Below are 26317 nucleotides of genomic sequence, written 5' to 3' on the forward strand. Positions count from 1 at the left end.
GTTGCCCCCCCAAATCCAGCTTGGATTAGGTCTGGAGAAGCTTCCAGGGGATGGGAATGGAAAACCACATGGGGAAATCTTCCCCCACTGCCCTTCCCTCACCGAAAGGCAGTTCCGCCATTGACTTCAGGGGAGCCAAGGTTCCCCCCAGATGCCTTGAGGCACCCCGCCTCAAGGGCTTTGGAGTTGCTCTGTAAGATGCCAGCTGCCCTGCACAAAGAGTGGAGCCATAGGACTGGAATGGTCGCTGAGGTTATGCCTGGTTTTGTGGGAGCCCCATCACATCATCCTGGCCAGAAATGGATCAGGTCCCTTCTTCAGACAGCATAGGGCACTTGCCCCCAACCCTTCCTACTGAGGCTGCAAACCCACTCCTCTCCTCCAGCCTCAGCTGCTCCCTGGCCAGTTAATTCAGATTTGTTCTTGTGCCAGCGTTGTCCTTTGGCTCCTCAAGCTCTTCCCCCTTCCCGGTGTAATTTACCTAGAGCAATTGGATCCCCCTCAGCCTTTGTCTGGCTGAGCAAGCCAAGCCCCTCCTGTCTCCTCTTGTGAGATCAGCTCCGTTCCCCTGGTCAACCTAGTGGCTCTTCTCAGCATGTGCTCCACTTTGAATGCCGTGTTCTGGCCTGGAGCACATGCTCTGGTTGTGTATTGCAGCAGAGCTAGCTGAGGGAGGATTGTGCAGGGGTGAGGGCTGTAGCCTGGGGATTGGGACACCCAGGTTCAATTCCTGGCTTTGCCACACACTTCCTATGTGACCTGAGGGCAAGTCGCTTAGTGTCTCTGTGCCTCAGTTCATGGCTACTGGGGAAAACTGCCCCACCTCGCAGCAGGGTTAGGAGGTTAAATACATTGATAAGTGTGATATGCCCAGAAGCTGCGGTTATGGGCGCCATGTTTGTACCTACAGTGGATCTATTAGAGCATGGAAAAAAATGTCCCTGGCTCTGAGCAAGCCCCTGGCTCTGCACAGCTGAGTGGCCCCACAAACCCCTGGCCATTCTGCATCTCCCCCAGTGTTTTAGAGCAGTTGCTGTGCCCAGGAAACTTACCCTCTTCATGTAATGGTGTGCAGGCTTTTTCCCATCAGCCTGTAGGACTAGCTCCTGGTCTGGTGCTGTCATTGGCCCCAGCCCTGTCTGGACGCCACATGCATGCATAATGTGCAGCCACCTACATTATCTGCTGTTCTAATCGACGGAGCTGACATGCTCTTTTACGTGATCCTACGTAAGTATCCTTCTCTTCTAAGCTTGCTTTCTTCCAGCAGGGGAACATTTACAGTCTCTTTCCAGTGTTGTTCCTTGTCAAGGAGTGACCCGAGGTGACTTCGTCTTCCAGAGCCTCGTGCTGATTTTATTTTGGTTCTTAAATGGATGAGCAGTTCTCAGAATCCCGTGGCAATGCAGCGACTGAGTGGAAAAATGTAAACCACTGACCCTTTCCATGGCTTGGCAGGAGCCAGCAAATATTGGTTCAACATGCAGCCGGGCTCCGAGATGCGGGGTGGGGGAGCTAAAATGGACAAGATGCTTTGGGCCTGGTACAAACTAATCTGTCAGCTCCAGCTGTCAGCCAGTTCGTGTGTTGTTTTCTTGATTGCCAGGCCTTTGACGTGGTGTGTCGGCTCTTGCAACTCTGATCTTGTGAGTGTAAATAAGACTCTCTTCCTAAGAGATGAGCCCAGGCAGCCCTGGGGAGCAAAGGAGGGTGTGAGGTTGTCTCGTTTATGATCCCTGAAGGGATATTTTTCCACGCAGCTGCGTTAGGTGGGACAAGGGCCCGGCTTGCTGGAGGCAGGAAACAAAAGCTGATGTCTGTGAAGCAACAATTGGAATGTCGGGCGCTGTCCAAAGAAAACCTCGTGACACAGGGCTTGCCTCATGAATCTGCAAAGCTCCCGGCCTTGTAAACATCCCCTTCTCCTCCTGAAAAACCCAGATTTTGCAATTCCCTCTGGATCCTTAGAGCAACTGGGACAGAAAATGCAGCTTTCTTCTCTCTCCTCCCCACCCTCCCAAAGTTAGCCAGATCCCAAGCGAGATCAGTTTAACTCAGTCTGTACTACTAGGACACAATCTATTTTTTCTCTCCAACAGAAGCTGTTTCTTCTAATGACTCCCCTTTCCTCCCCAACCCCAGGGCTTTTCGGGGATGGCTGGCTCTCTTGAGGAGTTGGCTATGGGGTGTTCTGGGTGATCTGGTGGGACGTAGGGGGTAGCCTAGAACAGCTGTCGTCGCAGGGTTGTCCCTGGCTTGTTTGAAAGGACTGAGCGGTCTCATTCTGCTTCCTAGAAGATGCTTCTCTGTATCCCAAGGGGGACAAGGCCTGACATGCTCTTTTATGTGACCCTTGGCCAGGCGAGCAGGTTGGCTGGCTTCTGTTACTTCCTTTCCCTCTTCTGTTGAAACTTACCAACCTTCAGTTCTGAAATCTGTCTGAGCCCCCCTCCCGGTCCCCAGTGTTGGGGGCATAAGTCCCTCCCACTGGGCGGAGCTAGATCACTGTATAACTAAGCCAGACTGAGTGACCCCACCCATAGGGCTGCAGAGACCCAGCTGGTCTCCTTCCATACAGGCTTTTCCATAAGCCATTCACTTCACCTTGAAGTGCCACGATTTAAACTGGGCCGGAGAGCTGAGTGGCATTCTCCTTTGCTCCCTGCCGGGCTACGAAACACTCCCAGGCTAGGGACAGATGGAACCTGCAGCCCAGGCTCCCCCGGGTCACTTGTGCAGTGCAGACAGGAGCAGGGCCTGCTCTGTGGCCGTGCAGGGGACCTTTCCAGGGCAAACAATCGATCATTCTACAGGTTAGGGGTTTGCTACCTATGACTTGTGAACAGGTGCCTGGGGGGTGGGGATTCACCCCGTCCTTCCTGTATTGCTAAGAGAGGGGAGGGTGTCCTGGTTATCTGGGAGTGGGATACTGGGTGAGGAGCTGGGACTGTGTTGGCATGGGAAAGATGAGAACTGCTGCCATAGGAGTCCCTGCCTTGTGGGTCTCCGGTGCCGCGTCTGCTCTCAGAGGTTGACTCCGATCTCCTGTTCTCTGCAGCTCCTGGAGTACGTGGGCAAGGGGAAGAGCATCATCGACGTTGGGCTGGCCCAGGCAAGGCACCCCTTGAGCACCAGGAGCCACTACTTTGAGGTGGAGATCGTAGACCCCGGGGAGAAGTGCTATATTGCGCTAGGCCTGGCCCGGAAGGTAAAGCCACTGCGGGGAAAGTGCCTTCTGGATGGGTCCCACACATCCGTCCGATATGTGTGTCTGTCCACGAGCCTGCTGATAGCAAGAGTGGTTTGAGGTGGGGCTTCGGAGACCAGGTTGTTCTGAGGAGATCTCCCATCCGTGGGATGACCCAGCCTAACCATGTTCAGCTTCCACGAGGTGCCCCGATCGTTACACAAGCTGCATGTTTTATTATTGTGCCTATTTATTAAAAGCCCCTTCCCAGGCACCCCTCTCCCCCCCAGCAGGTGAATGATCTAGCCAGGCTCATTTCTCTTTGTGAGGTCTCACCTGATTGTGGCATAGGAGCCATCCTGTAGGCTGCGCTGCCTCCCCCTCGAGAATGCAAACCACCCCCTGCCCCTTTCCTGCCATCTGTTTGTGTTTGTCCTGACATGTGGTCTGGATTCATGCACTCATGTTCATCTCCCGGGTGATGCAGCACATTACCCTCCCCTGCTGCTGCTAGCATTCCTCATGGCACATCGGGCTTGCCAGGTCCAGTCTCTGTGTGAGAGCTGGCCCTGGGGTTGGCTGTACCCACGTTGCCAGGTTCCATTCTCTTGCCAAGTCAGCTACTGTCTACAGGGATCTGCTTGTTACCCAGCTGTGCCTTGTCTGATGACAACCTACGAGTGAGGCTGCCAGGACAGCCCTAATCTGGGACAGTGATTGGAAATTGCTCTGCCGGCACTACGTGAAATGAGGGGTGGGCTCTCAGTTCAGTTCCTAGTGAGGGAGTGTCTGCATTGCAACGGGCACCTCTGATGACATTCTCTGCGGGGACCATGTAAAGTCGGGTCTGCACTTAGGTTTTGCCGTGTTAACTGTGTCGGCTTTGCCCCCTGACTTATTCCGGTTCAGAGAAGCGAAATAAGCGATACCCGCATAAGCAGTTTTATACTGGGATAACTCTCTACACTAGGCTTTCACCTGCATCACCGCGTTGGCAAAAACCTACCTTGATGGCAATAACTCTGCCGCTCAAACAGCTAAGAGCAGGCCTGGCCTAACGAATGAGACCAACACAGACCCTCTTAGGCGCTTTCTTCCCTAAGAGAGAAGGTGTTTTCTGTTCCCAGGTCTGCCACTGGCTTGCAAAGTACTTCTCCTCCCCCCTCCATGCCTCAGTTTCTCCATCTGTAATGTGGGGACAATGATACCTCTTTGAAAAGCGCTTTGGGATAAGAGCTAGGGATGATGATTGGTGGTTAAGATGAGTTGATAGGAGGTAAGCACTGAGGAAAGACTACACTGTTTGTAGTTTTCACATGAGTTGGTTGGCGGGTTGCGTTCTGGAATGAAGGGGGCAACCTGTCCATGGCCAGACCCCAAAGGAAGCTGCCCCTCCTCTCAGAAGAGAGGACTCAAAATCGTTAACAGGGCAACAAAATGCCCACGTGAATGGCCCACAACAGGCAGGAGGTGCCCCTGGAACCTGGGCTGGGAAGAAGCCAGAAGCGACCCCGTTTAATCCCGCTGTTCCTTGCCCACTTTTGCTGCAGCTGGAATGCGGCAAATAGGTGGAAATGGGCGCTTGTGTCCAGCGGTCTCTTGGGGGCAGGCCAGGTTAAGTGTGACAAGCCACGCTGGGTCACAGCATTGTCAGCTGGAAACCCTAAATTCCATCTACCCCTTGTACTGGTTTGGTCCCTGTCACCATATTGTCGTCATGTCACGACCTTCCGTGTATTTAACCCCACACGCCCCTAACCCTAACCCCATTGTACAGATGGGGAACAAGCACAGAGAGACTGAGTCCGTTTAAACTGTTCCCTAAACCTGGATCTGTGGGACCAGGGCTTATGGAGTTGGGATTTCTTGAGTGTCCGCACTGCGTTGTGAACCTGGGTTTGCAGCTGCTGGACCCGCGTCTCAGCCATGCTAATGTATCTGCGCTGTGCTGCATGGACCTTCTGACTCGGGGCTGCAGCTTGGCAGGCATCCCACACTGCTAAAAGACAGGGCTTGGAACCGAGTCTCAGTGGGACTCTGGCTCTGACCCACCCTCCCAGCAGGGTTCTAGGACTGAGGGCTTAGCGCCCTGAGTCAGAGTGATTTGTTTGTGGACGGAAGGGGGGCTTCAGAGCCCAGGTTCAGTGTTCAGTGTAGACATGCCTTGTCCAAGGGGCAGCCATTTGACTAAGTCCCAGGTTTGCGTACTAACCACTGGACCATCCTTCCTGTCTGATGTCCAGGTGATATTGTCGGGACTGGCAGCACCCCAACCCCTCTGATTGATGCAACAGGCCTATCCCTGTCCTGGGTCCCCAGCCCCGTAGCGTTCCCGCTGCGCCGCTAGCCAACGCACGCTCTGCACTGGGCTGGGCCACGGTGGAGCAAGTTGCTGCGTAGGTCCCAGGAGCATCTTTCAAACAGGGGCCAGAAAGCTCTGGGGAGCAGGTAGCTCTGAGTCACCCTTGACTCATGCTGGTGCTGGCTGGCCTGCTGTTAGCCTTGGCAGCCTTCGGGCAGGGTTCCCTCATCCCCGGTGGTTTGGGATTGGTCTCGGTGCAGTGCATCCTCATTCATTGAGCTGCAGCCGTCTAATCCCAAGGGATTTACCTGTCGGTGAGTCATGCACCTGAGGCAGGCCATGCCACGGCCTCCCAATTAACTCTCTCATGGGCCAAGCGCTCTGATTGCACAGGGCCTGGTTCCCCTCCCCTTCCTGAAGCCAAGCGAGTCACAGCCTCCATCGGGGATGGCGGGAGGGGGCATGCCGTGGTGCCAGGGATGTGGCTGGGGGGAGTGGGGGATGTGTCTGCTGCGCTTTTACAGCTGGATTTTCCATCTCGGCCCAAGGCCAAAGGCAAACTCACATTTTATAGGGAAATATTTTAGCAATTCCCGCTGCTGGGACTCTAGGTGATAATGGGTGAAGTCATGAGACCCACCCTCCCTCCTCTCTCTGCCCTAGGACTACCCGAAAAACCGCCATCCCGGCTGGAGCAGAGGATCTGTGGCCTACCATGCAGGTGAGCGAGGCAGGACTGGAATGGGGAGGAATCTAAGTCTCTGGCCAGAACCCAAAGGAAGCTGTCCCTTCCCAGTTTAACCATGCACTCCCCAAATGCAGCAGCATCACCCAGGGGCAGCCACTGGCAGTCAGTGCAATGCACACAACTTGGGGGACGGTGGAAGTGTCATTCTCCCAACACTGGACACCAAGCTTTTAGTGGGGGAGTTTTCAAAAAGCAGCTAAGGGAGTTAGGTGCATAAATACCCCTGGGGCTTGCAGAAGCTTTTGAAAATGTCTTTAATGTCAAAGGGTCCGGCTTTCATTCTGCTCTCGGGGCAGCCTCTCAGCGGTGGGGTCTGGATCGTGAGTGGAGAAGTCCAGGGAGTTGGCAGCCCACCAGAGCGAGGCCCGGTGAGGCTCGGTGTTTGGTGCCAAGTTTATCAGCCGGGAAAGCTGGTTAATGTTCAGGCCACAGGTAGCTCCACTTGCTTACAACCCCACTGGTTACTGCTGCCATATCTGCCCATCTCCGGCTTGCGATGGATGATGGTGGTCCTCTTAGCTCTGAGTCCTCTCGCGCTGTGGGCTGGATCCAGTCAGACCCACTGCACTCCAGCAGGGATGGGGGATGAGTTATTTCCACTAGGGGCTCAGTTCATCTGGCTGTTGCCTTTCAATCTTCTTACGTCAAAACTGGCCTGCCCCCTTTCTGCTGCCACACGCTCCTCTGGGTCTTTGATGCTTGTTTCTGCCTGCTTTGAATTTAGCCCACATTAATCTGCACCCCAGGAAGAACAGCGAGCCATTATTAATTTGCTAAGTACCCGAACATGCAGCAGCCCTCTGTGCGTTGTCTATAGCAGGGGTTGAACCTGGGACTCTTAGTCTCAAATCGTGAGCCTCTCCTACCTGAGCTAACAGACCGTAGAGTCTCCTCTTCTTGTGTGTGATTCAGCCAGCGGGAACAGTCACCCAGTAGAGGGTGGGTTACAGTAACATCCCCACTACTGACTCTGCTCTCGAAGAGTGGTTCTCACCCAGCCCCTGTATGGAAGCTGGGCTCAAGCACTGAGGGCTGCAGGCCCGGGTGTGGACACATTCCCCCTCCCAGGGCTCATGATAAGAATGAACCGAGGCTGGCTCTTGTGTTGCTCGCTGTGAAAGCCCAGGGGACTAGTGGGTGCTTGGCACCAGGCTCTTAGGCAGAGCAATCGACCAGGGATCTGGAGGTCGGACTCCCTGGAGCCTCCAGCTGCCTTTCCTTAGAGGGTCAGATGAGCTTCTGTGGCCTGCGATGTGCAGGAGGTCAGAATAAATGATCACCGTGGTCCCTTCTGACCTTAAAATTGACGAGTACAGCGAGACCTGGGGTTTCCCTGTTGGCACCGTGTCTGCTCCACTGGGCCAGAAGGAGCTGGCAGTGTGGCTAGCTGAAGAGTGGGGTTCTCTCCCCTGCCTTGGACTGTAATGCTGGCTTTCGGCTGATCCCCATCAGCTGAGAATTAGCTACTAGCATGCTGAGCCAGCTGTCCCACTGTGGCTGCTCCCGGCCAGCACGCTCCACCAGCTGGGAGCTGAACAGCTGCTGAGTGCAGGGTTGGTCCTGGGGACTTGTTCCTGTGACCTGCTGCCTCTGTGGCTGCCTAGAGCTTTTGGAGGTGCTCGCTGCAAAGACCAGCTCCTGCTCTGATCATTCTGGCCTGTGTTACCCAACACACAGGGCTGTAAGTGTCCGTGCTGAACCTCTCTCTAGGGGCCCCTCGGCTTGATCTCTGGATGTGAATCGGCATAGCTGCTCCGAAGTCAGTCGTGTGACACCAGCCAGGCATCAGGCCAAGTGTGTGTAACCACACAAGCAGATCTCCAAGGAGCCACTTGGCAGATCAGAGCCACAGTGCTTAGAGCCAGGTGGCTGCTTGGCTCGGGGTATGGCTTTGGAGCACCACCTGCATCTGCTGCTGCCCAGGCTCAGCCGTGCTTTCGGGAAGGGTGTTGAAAAGATTTAGGTGATGTTGCTAGTCCAGCAGCAGAGCTCCAAGCATTTTACAGAGAAGGGCAGTAGCCTTATCCCTGTATGACAGAGGGGGAAACTGAGGCATGGGGCAGGGAAGTGGATTTCCCAAGGTCATCCAGCGGCAGAACTGGGAATAGAGCCCAGGTCTCTTGAGAGTCCCGTCTAGGGTTCTACACACAAGGCCAGAAGCTGCTGAGGGCAGGATTTTTACAACCAACAGTGCCTGGGTGTTTTCAACATCTCTGCTTGAGTCACCCAGTTATGGGCTCCCAACCCCTGGTTCAGGAGCCCCATTGCCACCATCTAGTGGTGATCGGGGTTTGTGTGCGGGTGCCTTGGTGGCAGCCTGACCTCTTGCTATCTCTGGCCTAGGTCAGCCCTTGAGTCTTGGCTCTTAGTGGCAGAGGCACTGTTGATGCAGTCTCAACCCTCGATGGACGATTGAGGCCTGGTCACCGTAATCCTACCGGGTCCTCTGGCTCCAAGACAGCAGGGCTGGGAGCCTTGTGGCCCTTCCCTCGGGATTGAAGTTGTTGGGAGCTGTCCCCACTCTCGCTCCGCATTCCATCCCTTCCCTCCGTGGGCAGTCCGACCTTCTGGGCCGCACTCCCTTTCTGCCTGATTAAGGATTTTATTTTCTCTGTCTGACTTGTCTCTCTGAAGGAAAAGCTGTAAACGCTTTTGATTCCTGGTGGTTTCTTTCCAGTGCTCGGCGCCAGGGGAACATTCAAATTCCCATCCAAGTATTCGATCTGCTGCCTCCCACTTCCCTTCGCTGGCCACTTCACCTTCCTCCTCCTCCTCTTCCTGGAAAAATTCTCCTCCCACCTTTTTTCCCTTCGTGTTACCCAGTCTTTGCAGTGCCAGCTGCTGCTCTGAGCTGCCATAACCTCTGGCAGACACGGGCGCTCAATCAGTCCTGCAGCGGGGGAATGTCCGGGCAGCAGAGCCCAGGCTGGGAGGTAGCGATGCAGACGGGCAAGAGCTTCTCCTATCCGCTCGTGCTGCAGGCGAGTGGAGGAGGTACCACGTGGGTAGGGGGGAGAGTCTGCAGAAGCGAGGGGCAGTAACCCGGCCCTAAACTCCCTCATGGGCTTCTGTTCATTGTGTGGCCCTCTCCCTCCGTCCCTGGCTCCTGCCAGCTCCCTGGTTTGTGGCTGGCTGGCGAATCGAGGGCAATCTCTTTTGTTTTGCTGCCTCTGAGTGTCCGGCTCCGGCTCTCATCACCCTCCTTATGGCACGGAGCTATCTCGGATGCTCCCCTCCCCATCTCTGCCGGGGCTGTGGCTGGTGTGAGCTGAAGGCATCCGTGAGGAGTGTGGGAGGCCTTGGTGGAGGCCAGCTGCCCCGTGGCTTGGTCACAAGCAGAGATCTTCGGCCTGCAGTGCCCGGCTTGCTCTCTTGGGCCAGTGGGTCTTTGCGGAGGCCTTTCTCCTTCCTTGCCCATCATCTTTCTCTCCCCCAGGGTGGGCTGGCTAGCCAAGGGCAGCTGAACATTGCTGCCCATGGTGAGCATTGCAGCTGGGTGCCTGGGGTGTGCCCAGATGCCCCAGTGCCAGGCCAGTTCTCAAACAGTTGAGCATGGTGTGCAGGCGGGTGCATGGGGGGCAGAGGCAGCTGCTGTGACCCACTTGTGTCCAGGTTTCCCAGCTCCCTTTGGCCACGTTGTCCTTTCCCTGGCAGCCCCAGCCAGTCGCTCGTGGCTCCAGCCTGGCCTCCCCCACCCCCATTTTGGATCTTGCCTCGTAGCTGGAGCTCAGCTGCCTGGCTGGCAGCCCCAGCGCAGTCTGAGTTGGGTTTGGCGAGCCTGATGGCTGGGTGCCTGGGCTCGAATAGCTGACTGAGGTTGCAGCACAGTCTAGGGTGCTGGGAAGCAGCAGACCTGGGTTCTAGTCCGGGCTCTGCCTCGACCTGCTCGGTGAACCGGGAGAAGCCCCTTCTCCTGGCTGTGCCTCAGTTTCTCCTCCATTCTTTCTGTTTCGTCTTGAAGCTCTTTGGGGCAGGGGAGCTGCATGGCCCAATGGGGCCTTGCTCTCACTTGGGGCTAATAGAAAAACTACCCATCAAGGAGCCAATCTCCTTCCAAACTAGGACTTTTGGGAGTGAGTGGAACGCGGAGTCCAGCCGGGGCCGAGAACTCCTACATCTCCTGAACACACACACACCCCCCCGCCGTCCAGTGCAGCCGCTGGCCTTCGTCTCTCCGGGGTTAGACCGAGGGATGCTCCCCATGCTCGCAGCATGGTTCTGATGCCAGTGCCCAAGGGCCAGTCACCATCGGGGCCCCATCGTGCTGGGCGAGGGTCGAGCTCACGGCCTCCCTCACCCAGACCTGGGTAGAACACACCAGTTGAGGTTGCTGTGGCCCCAGCTCAGCAATGGGGGGCGCGGAGCTCCCTGGCTTGGGAGGTCTGTGATGCTGGAGGGGAGGGGGCAAGGAAGAAAGGATTCCAGCCTAGCTCCGAGGCCGAAGGGGGGGGTACTGAGGAGTGGGTGTATGGGACCCTGTGGGTAGGTGGAAGGAGCCAGGAGGGGAGAGCTGGGCAGGTACCGAACTGGCTGCAGAGGGCACGGGGTTGAGATCTACTGGGGGGGTCTTCCCTCGGCAAGGGGGGCAGCAGCAGGCCATGGCCCCCTCGTTGCACCCTGCTGGTGCCCTGAGACGGTTGGGAGGTTGGAAAATCTCCAGCGACCTGGTGCAGGGGATGGCGTTCTCCTGGGCTCCTTTCCATGTGGCATGAGAGGGGGCTGGGTTAAGCCTTCCCTTGCCCCCGCCCCGAGTACCGTCCACCAGCAAGCCCTGCTCCCCCCAGCCTCCAGGGGTCTGTTTCCCTCCGGTTATCCTGCATGGGCCCTGGTGCCCGCCCCCGCCTGTGGCAGGAGCCAGGGGATCCCCTACAAGGCGCGCTCGCTCTCGACACACAGGAATGTTTACACAGTATTATTCCCAGCTTCGGTTTCCCTGGCAACGGGGAGAAATATTTACCGCCCCTTCGCTGGGTGCATCTCCCTTGTTTGCTGAAACAACCCCCCCCTGCCCCCCGCCAGGCCTCCGCCTTCTGCCTGGCCCATGTGCCTTGGGGCTCCTTGGTCCACGAACCAGCCGCATGGTGCGGGAGGCACAGCCGGGGCCCCCCTGGCTCCTTTCACGTGGGCTCCCACGCTCGGCTTCTCTCCCCTGGCACCATCTGCTCTCTGGTACATGAGAGCCCATTCAGCGTGTGGCCCCAGCCCGGAGCTCACCCCGGTGCATCAGCTTTCTTGCAGCACTCCCGGGTGCAGGCCATGGCCGGCTGGGCGCTGGGGTCTCTCAGGGCTAAGAGGAGGGTCTGGCGCCGCTGGGCGTGTGGTCAGCCCCCTGGGTCCGGTCCATGGCTCGGGAGGCAGCTGACAGTACAGCCAGCTGTGGGGGCTGAGGAGGTGGGCGGGTTGGGGCTGGCAAGGGAGCCGAGATAGGGCAGGGTGAGGCCTGGGGTGCTGGCACCGTGCCCTCTGAGCGATCGCTCTCCCCGGCCTGTGGTAACATGGGCGCTCGCTCTGCAATTCGCAATCTCTGCACAGGAGCAGACACTGGTAGAGACCGGGGGGGCAGGGGGGTGCGTGCAGCCCACCCCCCCCGAATACGCCCATCCCCCCAGCTGCTGGGGAGGAGGAGTACAAGCAAACCACCTCGGTGGGCAAGGGCAAAGCGCCAGGTAAGCACAGTCCCTCATGCACCCATGGTGGGATCACTCATAGCTGGCAACTAGTGCGGGTCCAGCTGTGGAGCATTGCAGCGGGAACCCTGCACCTCTAGGTCTGTCCTGTCCTCCATGCAGCAAAAGGCCCAGATTCCCTGGACAATCACCTGCCCCCTGTCCCTTATTCCTGTATCCCATCCTCTAAGAGCAGCTGTTAACCTAGAGCGTCTTCCCCCAGTAGCCCTTAAGTGGGGGCTGACCTGGAACCTCAGCCCCCAAAAGCCGGATGAGCTAGGATTCCTCTCGGCAAGCCTGCTCACAAACCTCCGCGTGGCCCAGCCACTAAAGGGGGGCAGAGAGCCGCACTCTGTGCGGGGTCCACCTCTCCCCCAGGCTCGGCCCGTGCTCTCTCCTATCCTGGCCCGAGTCCCATGGCGCCAGTGCGGCTGTGAGCTGTGTGGCCCAGGTATCTCGTGCCATCTCCCACTGGCGGACGTAGTCTGACCCACCTGCCCTGCAGGCAGAGACCATGTTGGTTGGTGTAGACCGGTGGTGCTGCCAGGCTGGAAATCTCCCCAAAGAGTGGCCACGTGCCTGGGCATCGCTCCCCTTCCCGGGCCGCCCTGCCAGGCCCGCCATGCTTAACAGCCTCTCCTCTGCCTCTTCCTTCCAGACGATGGGAAGATCTTCCACGGGAGCGGCGTGGGCGACCCCTTCGGGCCCCGGTGCTACAAGGGCGACATTATGGGCTGCGGGATCATGTTCCCGCGGGATTACATCCTCGACAGCGAAGGTGTGTGACCGCACGTGGCTGGGGGAGGCGTGGCTGGCCCCCGGGGACCTGAGATCCAGTCCTGTAGCAATGAGTGTAGTGCTGAGGGCTGCAGCCAGTCCCCCAGCTTTGCCCCCGGTGGTGAAACAAGACTCAGAAAAGCAGGGGGGATGTGGAGCAAGGCAGCATGGTCTAGTGGCTAGAGGCAGGCAGCCGGGATGGCGTTTCTGGCTGTGCTGCTGACCTGGCCGAGTTGCTTCGACCCCCTGGCTCAGGCCTGGTGAGGGCAGGGGCTGGCGTTCGCGGGGCACCCTGGGTGCTAGGCAGTGCCGATGGGTGCTAGGCAGTGCCTTCGCTGTGGTGGCTGGACGGGGCTGAGCGGAGGACATGTGGTAGCAGCTCCTGGGGGGCCTGTCGGGGGAATGAATCTGGATTGGGGGTGGGGGGTCCTTAGTGGGGTTTAATCCTGGAGCCGCTGCTACGTGAGTCGAAGGGCCCAGCCTGTTGCAGAGACCCCAGCGGGTGCTCCCTGCATGGGGTACAACCCAGCCCCGGGGTGACCCGGCTTTCCCCACCACCCCAGGCGACAGCGACGACAGCTGCGACACCATGGACCTGAAGCCCAAGCTGCGGGGCGTGCGGAATGTCATGTACCTGCACCAGGAGGTGGAGGAGGAGGAGGAGGAGGAGGAAGAGGACGGGGAGGAGATGGAGCAGGAGCACGAAGGGAAGAAAGTGGTGGTAAGAGCTGGGCTTTGCTGGCACCTGGCTGGGGGCTGTACCGTGGGGCTGGGACAGCTTGGGGAGGGGGTGGGGGATGCGCTGGGTGGGGTGGCTCAAGGGAGGAATGTGGGGCTGGGGGGTCAGGCCGGGGGCATGGTTGGGGGATGTGCCATGGGACCAGTGTGGGTCAGGAGGGGGAATGCACCAGGGGCTGGGGCATGGTGGGGAACACGCCTGGGGGATGACTCGGGGGAGGGGGAATTTTCCAGGGTGATTTGGGGGAGCAGGGGGTGTGCCGAGGGGTGGTTCCAGGGCACTGGGGATGTGTCATGGGGCTGCTTTGCCCCATGGGGTTTTTTCTGCTTTGCATCCATGCTGGTAGGAGCCGGAGGCCCTGCCGGGAGTGACGGGGTGGCTCTGTCTGGGGTCCTGGGACCCCGCCCCAGGGACACACACTGGCACAGCTCATGGTGCTGCCACCCCGTGCAACAAGCTTGAATCAATTGGAGCTGACTGGGCAGTGCCCAGCCCCCAAGAAACTGCAGCCCCTAACCCAGGGGCCGACCGGCCTGTTCTCCCCCGTGCCTTACTGTGACCTTGGCCCAGGCCTGGGTACGAGCTGGCTGGATTTCCCTGGCCTGAGGCGCCCCCTAGTGGCTGATGCCACAATGTTCCCCTCCTCCAAGTGGTGCTACAAGGAACTGGCTTTTTAGCAGTGCCGGAGAACTGCGGACTAACACCACTCCAACGCCCGGCTCTGCGGCCTGCTGGCTGGGGCTCGGATTGGCTGTACTGGAGTCCTCCTGGCTGGCTGGCCTGCACCCCTGGCTTGTTCTCCTCGGGCTTTACGGCTCCTGAGCCCATAGGACGGGGTGGCTAAAACAACAGGCCTGGCGGGGCCCGGGGGCTTGTGGCATCTGGGTTTAACAGAGGCCCGGGCTAAAGAGTGTACACATCTAGCCGTGGTGCATGCTGGGAAGCGTCTCTGTGGGCAAAGTGGGGGGCACTTGCAGTCATTGCAGATTGGGTTACTCCCAACAAGGAGCTGCTGTGGCCCTTGACTGGGCATCTCCCAGCGTGGAGCCGGATGTCATGGCTGTACTGAGTGGGGCCCTGGGCTGGGAGGGAAGGGGCCATGCTGTGGCAGTGAAGGGGTTAACAGCCCGCGGCACCATTCTGTCCCCCCAGGTGTTCTTCACACGCAACGGGAAGATCATTGGCAAGAAGGACGCGGTGGTGCCGGTCGGCGGCTTCTTCCCCACCATTGGCATGCTGAGCAGTGGGGAGAAAGTCAAGGTGGACCTCCACCCGCTCAGCGGCTAGGAGCCAGGGGGCATATCCCGTCCTCTGCCCCGCTCTCGGGGTCAGCACCTTCCCCATGGGGCACCCTGGGGACGTTCTCCATCACTTCAATCCCTCGCGCTTTGAGCCTCTTCCTGTAGGGGGCAGTGCTTTGTCGCTGGTGGCCAAAGTATTATCCCAGCTGGTTCCGCGAGTGCCCCACTGGGCCCTGGTGCCCGGCAGTCTGCAGGTGGGATGTTGGGTGGCTGGAGAGAGCTCTGGAAGCTCTGGATGTGCCTGGTGCTGCCCCCCCAGCTCTGTCCAGTGCCAGCCAGAGCACAGGGCAATCTCCTGTTTGTAGCAACTTGCCAAGCCTTGGGCCCAGCCTGTCCGTCTCAGTGTGGTGTGTGACATGCGGAGACAGGTGCCGCCTGAGGCCCAATTCCCACCCCCCTGTGTGGGGCTGGCCCCTTCCCCCCAGCTGGCGAGATTCCTCTTTGCTTTCATTTCCTGTCTGGCTGCTGCTCTGTTGCAGGGATCCTGGTAGCTGGGCACCCGGCTTGGGCTCTGGCTACCACCTGAGCATGCGTGAGATCTGTGCCCACTGGGGCCTCTCCTGTTACCACGGATGGTTTTACAGCACTGTGGCCTCCTGCCTGCCCCAGCTTGGCCTGCCCTGGTGTTGGTGAGGAATCAGGCACCACTCAGATGGGGGTCTGGGCTGCCTCGAAGCCTCTCCCTGCTGTCCTGCGGTGCCTGAGCCTTGCCCCACTTGCTAAAGAGCCGGCTTCCTGGGCTTCCTCCTCTGCCCCTCTGTAGCCAGCGATGGCCAACCCTCCGCCCCTCGTGCCCACACTGGTTGCCTTATTACAGTGTCATGCCATCCCTCGGGGGGCTGGGATGGCCTGACCCATGGTCCCAAGTCCCCAGGCCATCAGTCCGTCTCCCCGGGGGCAGGGCACAGGTCAGGGGGCAGGCTAGGGTTTTGTCCCTGACAGCTGTCTCGTTCTGCCCTCTGAGGTCAGGGGCTGGGGGTGTCAGGGGGAGTGAACACTGGCTGCTGTGGGCCCTGATGTAGCGTCAGGCTGGGGCTGGGCCTTGAGGGGACAGTGCTGCAGCCCAGGGCCCCTTTGTGGGGGGCCACAGTCAGCAAACCCCGGCCCTGCGTGGGGTGATCTCAGCTGCCCCTCACCCAGCCCCCTGACCCTGGAGCCCCCTAGACCCCAGCCCATCTCCCCTCCTAGGGATAACCAGGAGGTCTGTAAGGGGCAGGGCAGATGGGTGGGTTTCTTCAGGGTAACTGGGGCTTCCCCCATTAAGCAGCCTCCCCCCCCACCCCAGGCAAGCTTGGAAATTCTCGCTCCCCCCTAGCCTGGTGTCAGCATCCCCCCAGGTTGGGCTTGTAGCCAGGCTCGGGGCAGACCAGCCCTCGCTGCTCTGTCCGCTGTTTCCTGCAGTCCAATTCAGCTTTCCACTTCCCAGAGTCCATGTGGACCGGGTCAGGGCTGCCCCCCAGTTCCGAGTCTGCCCGTGGCTCCCTCTCCCACCCCCTTTGAGGGGTAGCTCCCTAGCCTGTGGCGGGGGTTCCCCTTGCTGGGCTGGAGGACGTGGCCCTCATGTGGGGTGGCAAGTGGGGGGTCACGGCGGGGAGGCCTATTTCCAATGCTGGGGATTGCAGCACCTGCCACAGAGCTTACACATACCTCCCCCCACCCCCTAAATGCTGGTGCCTGCCCTACTGCCAATGCGGGGGCAAAGGATGGCGATGGAACCCGCCTGTGCCCTCCAAGGGAAGCGGGGGCTAATCCAGCCAGGGCTTGGGCAGCCTAGTGTCTCAGCCCAGGCTGGCGGGGCTGCAGGGAGTGAGGGGGATGCTCTGATGGGGGGCAGAGAATGAATTCAGGGGGCACGCGAGGGTTCGTTGGCAGAGTTAACGTTGGGGCAGGTTCCTTCACTCCTCTCTACGGCTCTCTTGGGACACCTGGGGCCAGGGCTGCGCCCAGGTGGCCGCTAGCCAATGAGAGCTGAGTCGCTGGAAGGGTCTCTCCCACCCCTGCCTGGGCTGCCCCAGCCCTGTGATGCCAAAAGCTCCCTGGGCCTACGGGGTCATGTCTGTGATGGCTGGGGGGCTGGCTGTGGACCAGGTGCCACTGGGGCTTATGCTGCTCTTTCTTTGCTTAATTGTTACCAGATCTTGTGAATGTAAAAATCAGCCCCCTCCCCCTTTTGTGTATCCCCCCAGCCCAGGTCTGGACACAGCCCTTAGCTGCTAGTGGGAAATCAGTGAGCCTGGGGAGGGCTCCAGTTGTGGGACTCTCCCCTGCTAGGCTTCAGCTGGGAGGGCATGATGCCCTGGGCTGGGACCCTGCCCGGGTCCCATCTGCATGGAGCCCATCCTCCCTCCCCCCACCCGAGATGGGGATCTCACCAGTGCTGAGGCTGCTGCTGGCTGAGAAACCCGGACTTTGCACCTACGGGGAATCAAGTGTTTTGACCCAGCCAGGTTGAGATCCCCCCAATCCCCACCCCCAGTCTGCGCTCTCCACCCTCCGACTTACACGTCTGTACATACTGAGATCTTTATACACACTCAATAAAGATGGAGTTTCCATATTTATCTGTATCCGGCTCCTGGCATCTTTTGTCCTGGTTGGTGCTGCCCTGTGGCTGGCCCCGTGGGCAGCAGGGATCCGTGGCAGGCAGCTGGGCTGTGGGATGGCGGGTTGAGGATCAGGGCGGATCGATTTAAATCAGCGGTTTAAATCCTGATTTAAATCACCAAGCCTTAGTGTAAACCATCAATTTGAATCAGCTTCTCCTTGTGTGATTTGGTTACTTGTTAAAGAAAGGTGCATTCGCTGTGGTTTGTATAACCCTTAAAGCGGGTTAAGTTACAGCTGAATGGAGCCTTGACGCTAAATTTGGTCCATCTTTTGGTGAGCTGGGTGGGGAATCATAGAATCATAGAATATCAGGGTTGGAAGGGACCTCGGGAGGTCATCTAATCCAACCCCCTGCTCAAAGCAGGACTGATCCCCAATTAAATCATCCCAGCCAGGGCTTTGTCAAGCCTGACCTTAAAACTTCTAAGGAAGGAGATTCCACCACTTCCCTAGGTAACGCATTCCAGTGTTTCACCACCCTCCCAGTGAAAAAGTTTTTCCTAATATCCAATCTAAACCTCCCCCACTGCAACTTGAGACCATTACTCCTTGTCCTGTCATCTGCTACCACTGAGAATAGTGTAGATCCATCCTCTTTGGAACCCTCTTTCAGGTAGTTGAAAGCAGCTATCAAATCCCCCCTCATTCTTCTCTTCTGTAGACTAAACAATCCCAGTTCCCTCAGCCTCTCCTCGTAAGTCATGTGTTCCAGTCCCCTAATCATTTTTGTTGCCCTCTGCTGGACTCTCTCCAATTTTTCCACATCCTTGTAGTGTGGGGCCCAAAACTGGACACAGTACTCCAGATGAGGCCTCACCACTGTCGAATAGAGGGGAATGATCACGTCCCTCGATCTGCTGGCAATGCCCCTACTTATACATCCCAAAATGCCATTGGCCTTCTTGGCAACAAGGGCACACTGTTGACTCATATCCAGCTTCTCGTCCACTGTAACTCCTAGGTCCTTTTCTGCAGAACTGCTGCCGAGCCATTCGGTCCCTAGTCTGTAGTGGTGCATGGGATTCTTCCGTCCTAAGTGCAGGACTCTGCACTTGTCCTTGTTGAACCTCATCAGATTTCTTTTGGCCCAATCCTCCAATTTGTCTAGGTCCCTCTGTATCCTATCCCTATCCTCCAGTGTATCTTCCTCTCCTCCCAGTTTAGTGTCATCTGCAAATTTGCTGAGGGTGCAATCCACACCATCTTCCAGATCATTAATGAAGATATTGAACAAAACCGGTCCCAGGACGGACCCTTGGGGCACTCCACTTGACACCGGCTGCCAACTAGACATGGAGCCATTGATCGCTACCCGTTGAGCCCGACAATCTAGCCAACTTTCTACCCACCTTGTAGTGCGTTCATCCAGCCCATACTTCTTTAATTTGCGAGCAAGAATACTGTGGGAGACCGTGTCAAAAGCTTTGCTAAAGTCAAGGAACACCACATCCACTGCTTTCCCTTCATCCACAGAGCCAGTTATCTCGTCATAGAAGGCAATTAGATGAGTCAGGCATGACTTGGCCTTGGTGAATCCATGCTGACTGTTCCTGATCACTTTCCTCTCCTCTAAGTGCTTCAGAATTGATTCCTTGAGGACCTGCTCCATGATTTTTCCAGGGACTGAGGTGAGGCTGATTGGCCTGTAGTTCCCAGGAACCTCCTCCTTCCCTTTTTTAAAGATGGGCACAACATTAGCCTTTTTCCAGTCGTCCGGGACTTTCCCCGATCGCCATGAGTTTTCAAAGATAATGGCCAATGGCTCTGCAATCACATCCGCCAACTCCGTTAGCACCCTCGGATGCAATGCATCTGGCCCCATGGACTTGTGCTCGTCCAGCTTTTCTAAATAGTCCCGAACCACTTCTTTCTCCACAGAGGGCTGGTCACCTCCTCCCCATGCTGTGCTCCCCAGTGCAGTAGTCTGGGAGCTGACCTTGTTCGTGAAGACAGAGCCAAAAAAAACATTGAGTACATTAGCTTTTTCCACATCCTCTGTCACTAGGTTGCCTCCCTCATTCATTAAGGGGCCCACACTTTCCTTGATGACCTTCTTGTTGCTAACATACCTGAAGAAAACTTTTCTGTTACTCTTAACATCTCTTGCTAGCTGCAACTCCAGGTGTGATTTGGCCTTCCTGATTTCACTCCTGCATGCCTGAGCAATATTTTTATACTCATCCCTGGTCATTTGTCCAATCTTCCACTTCTTGTAAGCTTCTTTTTTGTGTTTAAGCTCAGCGAGGATTTCACTGTTAAGCCAAGCTGGCCGCCTGCCATGTTTGCTATTCTTTCTACACATCGGGACACTATATACATGTGAGTTAGCAGGTATGTAGCTTAATATTGTCCGATTATTAACCACATTTTTAGTGTGTTAGAAAATGGTGAATGATATATTTCACTTTGTGTGTCAAGCTGCATTAGGATGGTAACTGGAATTTCATTAAGCACATCAAACTGCACAGCAAATGGATTTTCATTCAACAAAACAAGCCCTTACTCCTGTGCATCCATGACCTGTTGTGCCACATTTATAAAGCCCCTCCCCCCCCGCCCCAGTTACATCCTTTCTTTATGTAGACAAGCTGCCTTTGACTCCAAGTTTTTGCAAGAGGCTCACGGATTCAGCATATTTATTTTTGATTTCAGTGTTTGAAGGGATGATAAGTCGTTTAGGCCTTCACATATTTTGTATGAAATTCAAGTATAATTTTAAAAAGGAAAAAAAGTACAAAATAAAGTGGATTTACGTTACAAAAATCCATTTTTTTTAAATTGTTTAAAAAAAATGGTTTTTTCCCTGCCCTGTTGAGGATCCTGCTGAGTGTGGCGGCTGATTCGCTGCCCTGCCTGGTCCTGGCTTTGCCTCTGCCCCCCAGCTGGCATTCTCAGTGCCAGCTGTACTGGGGGCACGTTGCCCTGGCCTTGGAGCCAGGCTGGCTGCCTCTTGGGCTTCTCCTCCTTCCCCAGGCTACTAGAACATGCCTTAAACCAGGGTCCCGTCCAAATCAGGCTGCTCCAAGACACCCCCCCCCCCGTAATTGCTGCATCCTGCAGTGTAACCGCCCAATAGAGACCCTAGCAAGGAACAATGACCCTGGGTGGGGCATTGTCCAGTTGCCCCTTACAGCTGTAGCAGCAGCTGGAGAAGTGACTGGATTTCCCCAAGGCGGGGCAGCTGCCTGGGCCTGTGCCAGCAATGGGTAGGGGGCACCTCTGCCAGTCGGTCCACTGCTCTGGTTTTTACCTCCCCATGTTGGGTAACGTGGACCCTCCAGCCTGGGTTGTGAACGCCCGCTGCGGTGAGTTCCTCTGCCGTGTGGGCCGCTCTGGCTTTGCTCAGGGCAGGCGCTGCCTTGTTGCGGGGTGGCTGCCGCTCTCCTGCACCCAGCACCAGTTGTGGCTCCTTCATGCTGCTTGTCAGGAGCAAGAGTCGGGGCCTGGCCAACGCTAGTTCCAGCCTGGGAGCCCAGCTAGGTGCAATAGCCAGTGATGCAGCAGGAGGTGGTCCGCTGCTGACTGGAAAGAAGAGGCCTCCGGCTGATGCTGAGCGGGACACGGCCCATACCTTTGGCTTGTGCTGCTGTTTTAGACAGATGCAGTGGAGGGGGGTGGGGTGAGGACGTCTGGGCTCCCTCCAGACTCAGGCCCTCATCTCTCTGCTCACCATGTTAACTCTGAACCTTACTGATGACCATTCCTCTGTAATGCTTCCAGTTCCACGGGCAGAGCGAGGAAGCCAGGCAGAACGGTAAGTCTTAATGCGTGAATGGTGTAGGCAGGAGAGATTAGATTTATTAGGAACTGGGGAACCTTTGGAGAAAGGAAGAGCTCATACAAGGGGGATGGGCTCCACCCAAACCAGCATGGAACCAGACTGCTGGCATCAAAAATTGAAAAGGTTGTAGAGGATTTATTTATTTATTTTTAAACTAAAGGCTGGGGGAAGGCCAAAAGGAGCAGAGGAGCACACCATTCCAGCAGAGACAGCCCTGAAGGATGAATTTATTAAAGAGGGAATGCCGTAGTCCAGGGGTTCTCAAACTGTGGGTCGTGACTCCAAAGTGGGTTTGTGACCCTATTTTAATGGGGTCACTAAGGCTGGTGTTGGCTCTGGGCCCCAGCAAGTCTGAAGCCCCACTGGCCAGGGCTAAGGTTACATGCCCCCTGCCCAGGGCAGAAGCCCTTGGCCTTCAGCTTTGGCCCCCTTGCCCAAGGCAGTGGGGCTCAGTCTTCGATCTTCCCTCCTGGGGTCGTTTAGTAGTTTTTGTTGTCAGAAGGGAGGTCATGAAGTTTGAGAATTGCTGCAATAGTCTCCAAAAAGGATAGGAAAGAATAAGTAATAAGGAGGGATTTCAACTTGGACTGACTGGGAACTTCACCTCTGGCTGGGATAAAATTTCTAGGCAGGGCTAATGGCTGCCTCTTGGAGCAGCTAGTTCTGGAACCCACAAGGGAAGAGGCACTTCTTGATTTTTGTCCTAAGCGAGCCCGGGGTCTCGCCCAGGAGGTGAGAGGAGCCGAACCACTTGGTAACAGTGACAATAATTCAATGTAATACCCTTGTGCAGGGGGAAATGCCAAAGACGCCCACCCTGGTAGCATTTAACTTCCAAAGGAGGGACTACACCAAGACAAAGAGGCTAGTTAAATGGAAACAATAAATCCTAAGACAGTAAATATCCTAATGCCACTATATAAATCCATTGTTCACCCACACCTTGAATACTGCGTGCAGGTCTGCTTGCCTGGTCTCAAACAAGAGATATTCAAATTGGAAAAGGTACAGAGAAGGGCAAGAAAACTTCCAGATGAGAAGCGGTTCAAAAGGCTGGGATTGCTGAGAAGAGCTGAATGGGGCAGGGTTGGGGAAGGGGGTATCTATGATAGAAAGCTATAAAATCATACCTGGTGAGGAGAAAGTGTCTAAGGAGGTGTTATTTACCCTGCCCCATAACACAAGAACTGGGGCTCACCCAATGAGATGTAGCAGGCAGCAGGTCTAAAACAAACAAAAGGAAGTACTTCTTCACACAACACACAGTCAATCTGTGGAACTCCTTGTCAGAGGATGTTGTGAAGGCCAAAACTACAACATGGTTCAAAACCGAATGAGATAAGTTGATGGAGGATAGGTCCTTCAATGGCTATGAGCCAAGATGGTGAGGAACACAGCCCCGTGTTCTGGGTATCCCTAAACCTCTCGCCATCAGAAGCTGGGAGTGGATGACTGGGGACAGACCACTCGCTGGCTGCCTGGTCTGTGCGTTCCCACTGGGTTGGCTGGCCCATTGGGCTGACCCAGTATGGCTGCGTTCTCTCTCATATCCATCTCACTGGTTTCCTCCCAGTTAACTTTTAGCAAAGCCAGCTGGCAGCTCTGGATGGACAGGGGCAAGGAGGAAGGGGGCTATTCTATCTTCTCCATCATGGCTCATCAGGCTTGTATCTTCCAGGCGTGCATTACGCAGTGTGGCTAACATCTGTCATGGGTGGCTCATTCTCCCCCCACCCTCCCCTGGAGTGGAGCTGGGGAGCGGTTTGGTTTGGTTTTTAAATGTCTGGTCAAAGCAGCAAACCTGGCACTGGGAGGGGGCTGGTCCTTTGATCCCGGGAGTCATTGCACCATCTGGACCCAGCCCCCACGGGAGCTCCTTCTCCCTCCCTCCCTTCCCGCTTGCTGGCTGAGTTCTCCCTTGCTGCTCCGATCCGACAAGGGGCTGGGTCTCTCACTCCCCTCAGCCCCTTTCCCAAATTCCAGGCTCGGCTCGGCCCGGTAGGCGCAAAGATGGGCCTGGAGGCAGCTTGCCCAGAGCAGTGAGCCGGGCTACACAGCGGGGCAGACGCCTGGCGCCAGCTGGGAGGCACTGGCGGGGGGGCGTATTTTCCCCCGGCAGGTTGTTCTAGGGCAGTTACAAGTGGGATCCGAGAGCTTCCGTCGAAATTTGTACAAAGGAGAAAAAAAGACGCGGCTGGCTAAGGCCCCACGTTCCACTCCCCCCAGTAGACGGCAGAGAGACGCCTCTGCCTGGAGGTCATATAAATTCTTTATTAGACAAAAATAGATCTCTTCTCTTAATTAAATCGCCCCCCCCCACGGAGCGAGGCCTTCGGCAGCGGCCGGCTGCAGCCCTTCCTCCGCACTGGAGGCAGATGGCGAAGCAGCGGCTGTGGGGCGTTGGCTGGGCCCCAGCTGCCTCTCCCCCCAAGGCGCTGGTGCTCTCGGGCAGCAGGGCCAGAGTCGGCCCTGCCTGCGCTGGCGGGGTCTCGGCTGAGGGAGCAGCCCGCCCCCGTAGGCAGCTGGCCCCCCGCGAAACAACCGCCCCCTCGCATTGGGGCTGACGTTGCACTTGCTAACTCTCCCGCTGCTGGGCGGGGGCCTTGGGGATAGAATCCAGGAGCCCTAGCACCCAGCCCCGCCCCCGCTCTAGGTCCCACACCCCTCCATGAGCTGGGACTAGAACCCAGGAGTCCTGAGCGCCAGCCCCACTCCTCCTTTAACCCCCTAGACCACGCTGGCTCTGCTCTTGAATCCTGTCAAAGCCAAGTGCCCGCACCGATCAGGCCGGGAGCATGAACTTGTCCCTCCCACTCCCTCGGCGCCCGGCAACCCCAGGCAGGGCCAGGCACCCTGGGGTGGGCCCTGGCCTTCCTGCCCCCTGCTCCTTCAGCACTTACAGCTTCTCACACACTTCCCCCTCCAGGATCCCTCGTCCCCTTGGCAATGGCCCAGCCCCTGGCTGCCCACCTCTTCCATGCCCCCCACTGTCTCCAGTGACCCTGCACCCCCCGAGGCCACCCCCTTCCACAGCCCTGAGCATTAACCTCTGCTATGCCACCACAGGGTGTGAGACCGAACCGGGCCCCCCCGTTAGGAAGGTGCCTTTGGTTTTTGGTGGCTCTGAGAGGGTTAAAGCTTTGAGCTGGGGGGGGGGAAGGGCTAGATGAGAAACCCCCCCTCCCCATCCCAACTGACGGGAGAGAGGGATCAGGCCTGTGTGAGGGTCAGCAGATGGGTGGGCCGCACCCGCAGGCCAGCCCCTGCCCCCGCTGGGAGCCGCTGTCCCCTGCGTGGCTGGGCGCTGGCCGGGGAGGGCGGCGGGGGGGGGAAGGGGCAGGGCTGGCATCTCTCTGCGGGCCGTGGGCGAAGGCCAGCGCCCACGTCTCTCTCCCCCAGCCTCGCTCATTTCCGGTGCGTCCCCAGCATGACCTTGGTGATGAAGTTGACGATGGCCAAGGCCGGCTGCTCAGGGTCGAGCTCGGCGAAGAGGTGGCAGACGTTCTCGCAGGGGCTGCCCTGCTTCTTAGCCACAAAGCCGAAGAGCCTGCGAGGGAGGAGACGAAACTGGAGCGAGCCGGCCGGCAAGCCAGCTTCCCCGGCGCTGACCCGGCCTCCCGCACGGCGCTGACCTGACCCCGTGGCGCTGACCTTGCCCCACTGGGTCAAACCTGACCCCATGGTGCCACTCCAGCCCCACTGCACCCACCCCAGCCCTGCTGTGCCCACCCCGGCCCCACTGATCCCAGCCTCATTGCACCCACTGTGGCCCTGCTGACCCCAGCCCTGCTGCGCCCACCCCAGACCTGCGATGTCCACCCTGGGGGAAACAGGGTGAAATCATAAGGATGCTACAAGCAAGCGCATCCATGGGACAAACAGAAAGGCCAGCCCCAGAGCAGAGCCCTGCAGGTTACTGGACAGGGTGGAGGAGTTCCCTGGGGAAGGGTTTTTAATCTCAGCTGTGCTGGGGTCCCTGTGGGAGGGTCTGTCTGTCCCGGCTGTGCAGGGGTCCCTGGGGGAGGCTCTGTCCCAGCCGTGCAGGGGTCCCTGCGGGGAGGCTCTGTCGGTCCCGGGCGTGCAGGGGTCCCTGGGGGAGGCTCTGTCTGTCCTGGCCGTGCAGGGGTCCCTGGGGGAGGGTCTGTCAGCCCTGGCCGTGCAGGGGTCCCTGGGGGAAGGCTCTGTCCCAGCCATGCAGGGGTCCCTGGGGGAGGCTCTGTCGGTCCCGGCCGTGCAGGGGTCCCTGGGGGAGGCTCTGTCTGTCCTGGCCGTGCAGGGGTCCCTGGGGGAGGGTCTGTCTGTCCTGGCTGTGCAGGGGTCCCTGGGGGAGGGCTGTGCAGGTCACAGGGTCTCTGATTCTACACCAGGGCAGCCCCGTGGCGTGAGTGGGCTTTGGCTGCAGCGCTGGCCCGGCCCCTCCCTGCACTCACTTGGAGGTGGTGCCGTCCGGATTCGTCCACCTGCAGTTAAACAAACAAACAGCCCTTGTCGCTCAGCAGGGAAAATGATATTTGCTCCAAGGGACACCGATGCTAGGGGGAGCACCCGTTGACGCCAGACTCCCAGCATGGGGCTCTGTGGGGAGCGGGGCAGGAGGGCTGGCCATGGGGGGGGAACTCCTGGCTACTGTAGTCCCAGTGACCCCCAGCAGGGGGTGCTGTGGGGAGCGGGGCAGGAGCGCGGGCCATTGGAGGAGCACCCGGCTACTCCAGTCCCGGCCTCTCTGCAGGGGACGCTGTGGGGAGCGGGGCAGGAGCGCAGGCTGTAAGGGAGCGCCCGGCTACTCCAGTCCCAGCCTCTCCCAGCAGGAGCGCAGGCTGTGGGGGAGCGCCCGGCTACTCCAGTCCCGGCCTCTCCTAGCAGGGGGTGCTGTGGGGAGTGGGGCAGGAGGGCTGGGCGTGGGAGGGAATTCCCGGCTACTCCAGTCCCGGCCTCTCCCAGCAGGGGGCGCTGTGGGGAGTGGGGCAGGAGTGTAGGCCGTCGGGGGAGCGCCTGGCTACTCCAGTTCCTGCCTCTCCCAGCAGGGGGCGCTGTGGGGAGCGGGGCAGGAGCGCAGGCCATCGGGGGAGCGCCCGGCTACTCCAGTCCCGGCCTCTCTCAGCAGGGGGTGCTGTGGGGAGCGGGACAGGAGTGCAGGCCATCGGGGGAGCGCCTGGCTACTCCAGTCCTGGCCTCTCCCAGCAGGGGGCGCTGTGGGGAGCGGGGCAGG

The 26317-nt window shown here is 58.0% G+C and overlaps 2 protein-coding genes across 11 annotated transcripts in view; one reads left to right on the plus strand and one right to left on the minus strand.

The window, feature by feature from the left end:
- The window catches only part of SPRYD3 (SPRY domain containing 3), a 37519-nt gene extending 22725 nt beyond the window's left edge, over nucleotides 1-14794 (plus strand). For 2 of the 3 annotated variants that reach the window (XM_073319136.2, XM_073319135.2), the window contains exons 7-11: nucleotides 3059-3208; nucleotides 6153-6210; nucleotides 12562-12681; nucleotides 13244-13401; nucleotides 14572-14794. In XM_073319136.2, the coding sequence (XP_073175237.1) occupies nucleotides 3059-3208; nucleotides 6153-6210; nucleotides 12562-12681; nucleotides 13244-13401; nucleotides 14572-14706 (621 nt within the window). In that variant the 3' untranslated portion in view covers nucleotides 14707-14794. The remainder of the gene's footprint in view (nucleotides 1-3058; nucleotides 3209-6152; nucleotides 6211-12561; nucleotides 12682-13243; nucleotides 13402-14571) is intronic. The other variant, XM_073319137.2, reaches the window with a different exon arrangement.
- Nucleotides 14795-23319: 8525 nt separating this feature from the next.
- Nucleotides 23320-26317, minus strand: part of TNS2 (tensin 2) — a 52879-nt gene continuing 49881 nt past the window's right edge. For all 8 annotated transcript variants that reach the window (XM_073318431.2, XM_073318432.2, XM_073318429.2 and 5 more), the window contains 2 exons: nucleotides 25539-25568; nucleotides 23320-24655 (listed from right to left, as the gene is read on the minus strand). In XM_073318431.2, coding sequence (XP_073174532.2) covers nucleotides 24514-24655; nucleotides 25539-25568 — 172 coding nt within the window. In that variant the 3' untranslated portion in view covers nucleotides 23320-24513. The remainder of the gene's footprint in view (nucleotides 24656-25538; nucleotides 25569-26317) is intronic.

Source organism: Lepidochelys kempii, chromosome 20 (genome assembly GCF_965140285.1).
Source record: "Lepidochelys kempii isolate rLepKem1 chromosome 20, rLepKem1.hap1, whole genome shotgun sequence".
NCBI classification, from domain to species: Eukaryota; Metazoa; Chordata; order Testudines; family Cheloniidae; genus Lepidochelys; species Lepidochelys kempii.